Here is an 8,327-nt window from a genome sequence, read left to right as displayed (position 1 = left end):
CATACAATGTATGATTTACCTGTAAATAATTAGCCAAATCAATTAAATCAACACATAACATGTTCATTTGGCTTTTGTAAGGTCAAATCTACAGCTTTGTTCAACACAAAGCGTCTTCTTTTGGTGCATTTTAAATATTGCATCAAATAACGGTTCAGCAATTTTGTGCACATCTTATTTGCTAAAATAAAATTATTCAAATCCGCCATAAGCAACCCTGCTCCGGACATTTTAGTCATTAAAAACCACAATCTGTTGTTCGTATCATTGTTGGATGTTGGTATCATTTAATTTGTACTTTTTCAGACTTTATCAACAAGGGTGCTTTACATAACTTATTTAACACGGGATGACAGGAATTGCCTGCTGGCATTTAAAACAAGTCCACCTGTTTTCAAAGTTTGAGAAAAGCAGTTAAATAACGACAGCTAAACTATGTAGGCAAAGTCCATATTGACAACAGTTGACCAATCATCCCGTCTACAAAAGCTCTAACTTGGTAATGTTTAAAAAAACTCCCTGTGCCAAAACAGCAGGACAACATGAAACTTGGCGTGGAACTCTCGATAAACATATGTAGTTCAAGAGACGTCCCCACAAAACCGCTTCTGCATTGTTATATCTGTAATAGAAATATATTTCTGAGGCAAACCAAACTTTTTCAGTTTTAAAAACTCAGAGTCAAAAGTATTCAATTTAGTCCTCCTCTGAGAGGTTTTCAACATTTTTGCATGTTCTTTCAATCTCACATGTTCAAATGAACCATTTGCTCTTTTTGACTGCAGTCTTCGTGTTTGATGTTCCCATCAGTTTCTTTTTGTACTGGTTCACCAGTGTGTCAAAGCGGACATCATCTCTGTTCTGGAACTTTCTCTTTGCAGGTTTGCCATTCTGCAACAGAATAAATACATATAATAATTACAACAGATATATAACAATGGGTTAAACTGGTGGTAGAACCAAAAAGTATACATCTAATACTGTTCATCACCGCAAGATTATTTCCTCAAAGAAAAAGAAAAAAAAACCATGCAACGCTGTAGGGCAGGGATCTCCAACCCTGCTCCTGGAGAGCTACCATCCTGCAGACTTCAGTTCCAACCCATGCTACAACACACCCGTCTGTAACTATCAAGTAGCTCTGATCACCTTGATTAGCTGGTTCAGGTGTGTTTGATTGGGGATGGAGCTGACATCTGCTGGACAGTAGCTTTCCAGGAGCAGGGTTGGAGACCCCTGCTGTAGAGTGATCATAATTCAGCTTTGCCATCACAGGAATACATTTTAATTAAAATTGTCATTTTAAAATATATTAATAGAAATATATATTAATTATTATAAATACATATTATATTAGAAAACCGTAATTTTAATTATTAATAATAATAATTATTATAATAATATTTATTTCTAATTAGTATATCATTTATACAATATTCAATTTATATAACAATCTTTTCAACTCTTTGGCTTACCGGTTTCCTGTTCATGCTGGATTTCTCAGTGAAAGTCGATATCATTCTCTCTTTTCTGCTGGGCCCTTTGTTCTGTTTCTTGGGTTGTACCATGGGTTGTTTTCCTTTATCGCGTTTCCTGAGGAATAGTGCGAGGTTCATTGTATGTTATAGTTTTTTATTGATGAATCATTGGTGCTAGTTCCGTTTCACTTGTGCAGTACCTGATTTTTGGGCCTCTGTGTGAAGGCATGTGCAGAACCTTGGGCCGTTTTTTGCCATCCTTCAGTTCTACATGCTCCACCTCTGGTTTAGACATAAAGCCGCTGTACTGGCTTCCTTGATCCTTCTGTTTAACAACATTAGCTGCATTTTCTTTCCTCAAGGGTCCTTTCTTCTTCCCCGAATGCTGCTGCTGCTGCTGCTGCTGCTGCTGCTGCTGTGGCTGCTGCTGTGGCTGCTCTCCTTTTTGGCTACTGACTTTTTTGAGTTGCTTCTATGGAAAAACACATCAAGGACTCCATTTTATTTTGACAATTTAATTTAAGCTATTTAATTTTGACATTTCCAGTTACATTGACAGGGAGCCGAGATGCAGCTGAGCCTCACCTTGCTGTTTTCCAAACGAATGGCTTTAAGTTTCAGCTTCCTTCCATCCTCCAGAGAGAACTCCACTATGGGTCTCTGACGGGAACATCACAGGAAATGACATCATCAAACATTCATACTTCACCACTGGTCTTTCTCAATCTTCAGCTATTGCTCAATGTTGAATCTTTTTCTCATTTATATTAAGTGAATCAGCCATGAGTCTTGGGAATAGAAAGATTCATCTTGTTTTTGAGAAGTTACATTTAATACAGACCAAAACACATTCCATTGAGTGTCAAAGGAATGCATGTTTATAGGATGTGTGGAAAGATTGACAGACACACACGTGGTTTGATTTGTTCTTGAGTGCGTTCCTTTATCCTCTTTTGTAAAACACTGAAGGGCCACTGCTGTGAAGCTGGCACTAAAGCCTTTAATAACAGGCCCTCAAAGTGTGTTTACACACCAGCAAGCTAAAATCGTCTAATACCGTTCCCTATTGTATTGACACTGAACATACTTCTAGGAATTAAAACAGTCGCCTCAGTGGTCTAGTTGTCTTTCTAGGAATAATTCAACTTGATAGAACAACAAACAGGTTATCAAATATCCCTTTTTTTTTTTTACGAATGCTCTCAGCAAACAGAGAATAAGTTCCCAAATAAGGCCTCATTTTTGGGATTTGAACAACAACTAATTTATGGTGGTCTACCTTTTGGGGTCCAAAGATGTCTGGGTTGTTGTTGAGGTGACGTAGGGCTTGTAGAGCATGTTCATGCTCTTTAAACTCCACAAAGCCATATCCTAGAGACTTGCCAATCACCTGACCCCGAATAGGCTTCTTGTCATACATCACACGACACTGTAGGTACATACATTCAGCGAAAGAGACCATCAGGAACAGTAATCCTCATTATATATGAAAGTTATGCCATAAATAGTTTATGCTAACAAAAGCACTGATGTAAGTTATGCTGTTAAAGGTGATGTAGGCATTTTCAGTCATCTAGGTAGCACAGGGCTTCTGCAGGTTCTATGAATGTAAAGACTTTAAGACCTTTTTAAGATTAAGTAAAGAAAGTTTAAGGAATAAATTGAATGGAACACAATGAGTCAATATGGTCTATAAATGGTAAATGTTTTGTATTAGCAAAGCTTCAAAGTTTGAAAATACAACTTAGATATAGATCTCAATTATTTAAGAATTTATTTTACCAAAAAAAAAAAAAAAACATCTGCTCCCACCTGCTAAAATATGAAAATAACTTTTTACTGTACCTTCTGTTCATACTGCAAAAAAATGTGATGTTATTCAGTATTTGTCTTGTTTTCAAGTGCACTAAATTCTTAAATCAAGATGGATATACTTTGAGTAAATTAACTAATTTTGTTACATTTCTCAGAAAACAATTCTTCATAAGCTTAAATCACATCTCAAGTAAATGTATCTTGATTTAAGGATGTTTAGATATTTGTATTTGGGGGAAAAAAACATACGAAGATTTTATATTTTTTTGCAGTGCATAAAACATTTAATGCTATGACTTTACAAATGTATTTCATTTATTTACAATTTAGAAGATTTCTTTATAACTAAGAAAAACAGAAAAATGTATAACCTATATTATACATGTTTTTAACATTAACATATCTATATTTTTAACATATCTTTTTCCATCATGCAAAATGATTGATAGGCAGAGAGAGGGTTTTTGATTAGTTAAGCCTGGTTAATTTCAGTGATATCTGTCAAGTCATAATGACACCTTGCGTCTGGCATTACTCAAAAGGAACATAACCAGCACCTTAAACCTATAGACCAGTGGTTCCCTACCCTGGTCCTGGAGGCACCCCAACACTGCACGTTTTGCATGCCTCCTTAATCAAGCACACCTGATTCAGGTCATCAGCTCATTAGTAGAGACTTCAAGACCTGAAATTGGTGTGTCAGAGAAAAGAGACATGCAAAACGTGCAGTGTTGGGGTGCCTCAAGGACCAGGGTTGGGAACCACTGCTATAGACAACCACAAGATTGTAGGTTAGAACCCTGCAAAAGCTGCTCCATGAACTATAACAATTGTGCCTTAAATAAGACTTTCTTGAAGAACTGTTCCTGTCAGCTAAATGACTAATTAATAAAACTGGATAGTGAAACCTCCTGATCATACCCAAATAACATAGTCCTGCCCTCTAGTGTTACTAGGAAGAACTGTGAGAATCCTACTTTATTTATTTTTAAATCAACACTGTTTTAAATTTTGGTTTGCTATTAATTGGTTGTTACAGCATTTGGAAGAGAAAAACACTACTTTCTGCAGATCAAGTGTGTGTTTGAGTGTGTTACCTCAGTAATGCGGACCCCTTTACCACCAGCAGCAGAGAGGCACAGCTTCTGAAGTTTCTGTTGATCCACACTCTTAGGCAGGTTATGAACACACAGCCGTGTTTTAGACACATAAATACTAATGTCCTTTAACTTTGCTCTTTTCAGCTCCTCAAACTGACAACAAAAACAAACAAAAAAACATGTTAATATTTGGCACCCTTTACACCTGCATGATTATAAAGCACTTAAAGCAATATAGAGTGATAGAGGAGATGGATACCTTATTTTTTATCTGCCAAGAAAGCATCTTGAAGAAATTTTTTTATTATCTTTATTTTTAATTGACAATTGTATGTATTAATTGTATTGGGTGAAAAACTTGGATAAAAATTTTAAAAAGCCATATAAAAATATTTGAAATAAAAAATATAAATAACAAAAATGCATTTACTAAATGAATAAAAAAAATACACCGACAAAAATACTTTTTAACTAAAATTAAGGAACTAGTTAAGTAATCCACATAAATAAAATTACAGAAATTAAAATTTCCATATATATATATATATATACATACACACACACACATATATAGATATATATATACACACACATATATATGTGTGTGTGTGTGTGTGTGTGTGTGTGTGTGTGTGTATATATGTATGCATGTATGTTTACAGTATATGTATATAACACCAGTCAATCAAATTCATGAGCTAATAATGAAAAAGATGCCCATCACACTCTCTGTACTCACTCTTGTCCTCTTGGCCATATCAGCTTCTGAAACTTCCTCTGCAGCATTGGATCCAGGACGAATCACTGGAAAAGTTCAAGAGGTAACAAGTTCATCTAGGTGCACATGTACGCTTCCTTGCTATTGGCTAGCTCAATTTAAGCTCTGTTACTGGTCATCTGACTTGGCAGTGTTTTGTGACTGGCTTCACTCACAGCCCTCTCTGGCGAGGTAAAGGTTCCTGGAGCCTGTGTGGGTTTTCACTTTCTTGTCCTTGAATTTGGCAGCATCTTCTCTGTTCACGGCAGGCAAAATGTTCAGTCTCCTGCCATCAACTTTAATGCCACCAAACTGAAATGCACATTTGGCATTAGCACAATAATCCTGTGTTTACTGGTATAATACGGTATAATTCTTACTAGAGCTGCAGGACAACGGACTCACCTCTTTTTCATCTTGAGCAGCAGCAGCGATACATTTCTCTGCCGCTTCTTTACTTTTGAACTGAGCAAAAGCACAACCTAAACAGACAGACATGGTAAAAGAGAAAATTACTTTGAAGAAAGAACTTCGATTCCATAAAGGCCGGGGTTTTGGTGACTGAAACTACCTTTTGAACATCCCGTGTCGGCGTTCATCACCACACGTACGTATTTTAGCTCACCAAACTGCAACAACACTTCTTCCAAACCCTCTTCGTCTGTGTCAAAGGCCAGATTTCTGATAGAACCCAAAATGACGATGACAATAAAAACATTAATTCCTATTTAAAGCAATTGTTTATATACAGGGCTGCTGTTTAGTTACAGGTAAAATGTTTGACTAACTGTAAAAAAAAAATAAAAAATCTGTTTGTTTTTGATTGTAAATGCAACAAGTTATGAGTCCCTTATATGATTCTCACCTGATGAAGATGGTTCTTCCCTCATTCACATCTGTAGGAAGAGGGTCTCTCTTCTTCTTTGGAGGAGCTGAGGATAGATTTACAGAGAGTCATTTACAGACATTAAAAAAATAATAACAAATAAATAAAAATGACAAAAACACGATTAAAGTGAAAACAGAAAATATGTACAAACTAATTCTAAATATAAACGAAAACTACAATTTCAAACATACTAAAACAACATGATACAGTACATCAATCACACTAAAATAACACTGCTATAAATAAATGATTAATAAAGTTACTTTTTCCCTCAGTGTCGTCATCATCATCATCATCATCGTAGTCGTCAGGTTCACTGGCATCACTGTCTGTCTGCTGAGATTCAGAGTCATTTTCTGCATCTTCCTCTTCACTGCTATTGGCTTCATCATCATCCTCATCCTCAGACGCCTCTTCTTCTTCTGACTCAGAGTCGTCCTTTTCTTCCTGTGATGTGGGCCTTTAACACAAGACAGACCTTATGTTAAATTCAAGGAATTCACCTTCACACACATCATCAGATCCGTTGCACTTCCTGTACTGACTTTTTCTTGGCCTCTTTTTCATTCCCATCAGCTCCTGCACCTTTAGAATTCGAATTCACATTCTCTTCTTTGACGGTTCCTACAAGATATCCATATACACTTCACTACAAAACCTAGAGGGTAGATGCACTTTCAAAGCTTTTTACAAGAACATCCACATAAATGAATGATGCTGATGGAGTTAAAATGAAAATACACATTACCAGCCGCACCAGCTGACTGGGTGGCGAGATACTTGTCTTTTGCAATGGCCCAGTCCACAGCCACCTGTCTGTCTGTGAGAAAGGAATAAAACACATTTAGTAAAAAAGTGATACTAGTAGTGTCAATAATTAAGATTTTTTTTTAATGTTTTTGATAGAGGTCTCTTCAAGGCTAAATTTCTTTGATATATAGTAGAACAGTAATATTATGAAATATTATTCAAATTTAAAAATCTGTTTTCTATTTTAATACGCTTTAAAATGCCATTTATTTCTGTGATGGCAAAGCTGAACTTTCAGCAGTCTTCAGTGTTAAGGGAAGACTCACCTTTGATCTCCTTCAGGTTCATCGCAGCCAGAGCTTTTCCTGCTTCTGCCATGTTCTTAAACTGCACAAATGCAAAACCTCGCTTCTTCCCATCTGCACAAACATGATGCCATCAAAATAAGGTGGACGGCCGTATGAAAAAACATCAGGTAAACAAAGAACTTAAGAGATTGCTTGTAAACAGTCAGATGCATTTGTTGGTCAAACATTTACCTGGTTTTAAGGGAATCTTGGCCTCAATCACTGTTCCAAACTTGGAGAAGATCTGTGTCAAATCGGCTTCTTCACACTGCACATAAACCACATCAGTGCATGAGCCAATATCACTTGTCAAAAGTCTAAACTACGCATTTGTTCTTTATACAACAAACAGTATTTAGTCGACTTACCTTAAAACTGAGATTTCTGATGATCAGTCGAGCTTTCAGTTTGTTCTTCTTTATGTTTGTACACTTTGCAGGACTTTTGGTTTCTGTTGGTTCCTGAGGTTTCTTTGTATCTTCTGAATCTGCATGAACAGTTCAGACTCATTTCTTACAGATCACAAAAAGAGTAAATAATCCATGAATAAAAAAATACAAGCATCTAACCTTCTTCTGTTTTCACTTTCTTCTTCTTTTTCTTATTATCAGGCTTTTTCTTGGCCACAGTTACAAATATCTTCTCGCCTTCATACACTTTGACTTCTTTAATGGCCCGCTGAGCATCTTCTTCCATTGAGAATGTAACATATCCAAAGCCACGACATTTTTCAGTCTCTGCAAACAGCACACATTAACGTTTCTTTTAAACCTAGAAACCACAGGCAATTCAGACCCATACATTTAATTTGACAAAGTTACATTAGTAATTTTTTTTTTCTCTCGAAATTGATGAGTCGAAAAATAGTTGATGGACCCTAACATTCAAAAGTTAGCATTAACTTGATCAAAAATTACAAAGGCATTTAATGCAGTTCACTGAACTTTCTATTTACACAAAAAAAAAATCAGCATTGATAATAATAAGAAATGTTTCTTGAGCATCAAATCAGCATATAACAATGATTAAGTACTTGGTTAAAAGACAAGTGTCAAAAAAGACCTAGAGGTGAAACAACCTGATTTTTGCACTTTTTAGATAGATATAGAGAGAGAGAGAGATTAGAGCGAGAGAGAGAGAGAGACACACACACAGAGAGAGAGAGAGAGAGAGACACACACACACAGAGAG

At 36.1% G+C, this 8,327-nt stretch overlaps 1 protein-coding gene across 2 annotated transcripts in view; it reads right to left on the bottom strand.

Moving 5' to 3' along the window:
- Positions 1-303: 303 nt before the first annotated feature.
- LOC107587038 (RNA-binding protein 28) overlaps positions 304-8,327 on the bottom strand; it is a 9,815-nt gene continuing 1,791 nt past the window's right edge. Inside the window, exons 2-20 of one of the 2 annotated variants that reach the window (XM_016274642.1) lie at positions 7,706-7,873; positions 7,505-7,623; positions 7,329-7,404; positions 7,116-7,208; positions 6,788-6,859; positions 6,585-6,663; positions 6,303-6,499; positions 6,016-6,082; positions 5,722-5,831; positions 5,556-5,632; positions 5,327-5,462; positions 5,133-5,197; positions 4,391-4,546; positions 2,758-2,907; positions 2,064-2,138; positions 1,909-1,950; positions 1,679-1,875; positions 1,476-1,593; positions 304-891 (exon numbers count right to left, since the gene is read on the bottom strand). In XM_016274642.1, coding sequence (XP_016130128.1) covers positions 754-891; positions 1,476-1,593; positions 1,679-1,875; positions 1,909-1,950; positions 2,064-2,138; positions 2,758-2,907; positions 4,391-4,546; positions 5,133-5,197; positions 5,327-5,462; positions 5,556-5,632; positions 5,722-5,831; positions 6,016-6,082; positions 6,303-6,499; positions 6,585-6,663; positions 6,788-6,859; positions 7,116-7,208; positions 7,329-7,404; positions 7,505-7,623; positions 7,706-7,873 — 2,135 coding nt within the window. In that variant the 3' untranslated portion in view covers positions 304-753. Of the gene's footprint in view, positions 892-1,475; positions 1,594-1,678; positions 1,951-2,063; positions 2,139-2,757; positions 2,908-4,390; positions 4,547-5,132; positions 5,198-5,326; positions 5,463-5,555; positions 5,633-5,721; positions 5,832-6,015; positions 6,083-6,302; positions 6,500-6,584; positions 6,664-6,787; positions 6,860-7,115; positions 7,209-7,328; positions 7,405-7,504; positions 7,624-7,705; positions 7,874-8,327 lie in introns of both variants that reach the window. The other variant, XM_016274640.1, reaches the window with a different exon arrangement.

The sequence above is a fragment of the Sinocyclocheilus grahami genome, unplaced genomic scaffold, assembly GCF_001515645.1.
Source record: "Sinocyclocheilus grahami isolate Dianchi unplaced genomic scaffold, SAMN03320097.WGS_v1.1 scaffold88.1, whole genome shotgun sequence".
NCBI lineage: Eukaryota > Metazoa > Chordata > Actinopteri > Cypriniformes > Cyprinidae > Sinocyclocheilus > Sinocyclocheilus grahami.
The sequence above is the reverse complement of the archived record's forward strand: the minus strand, read 5'-3'. Positions and strand labels throughout refer to the sequence as shown.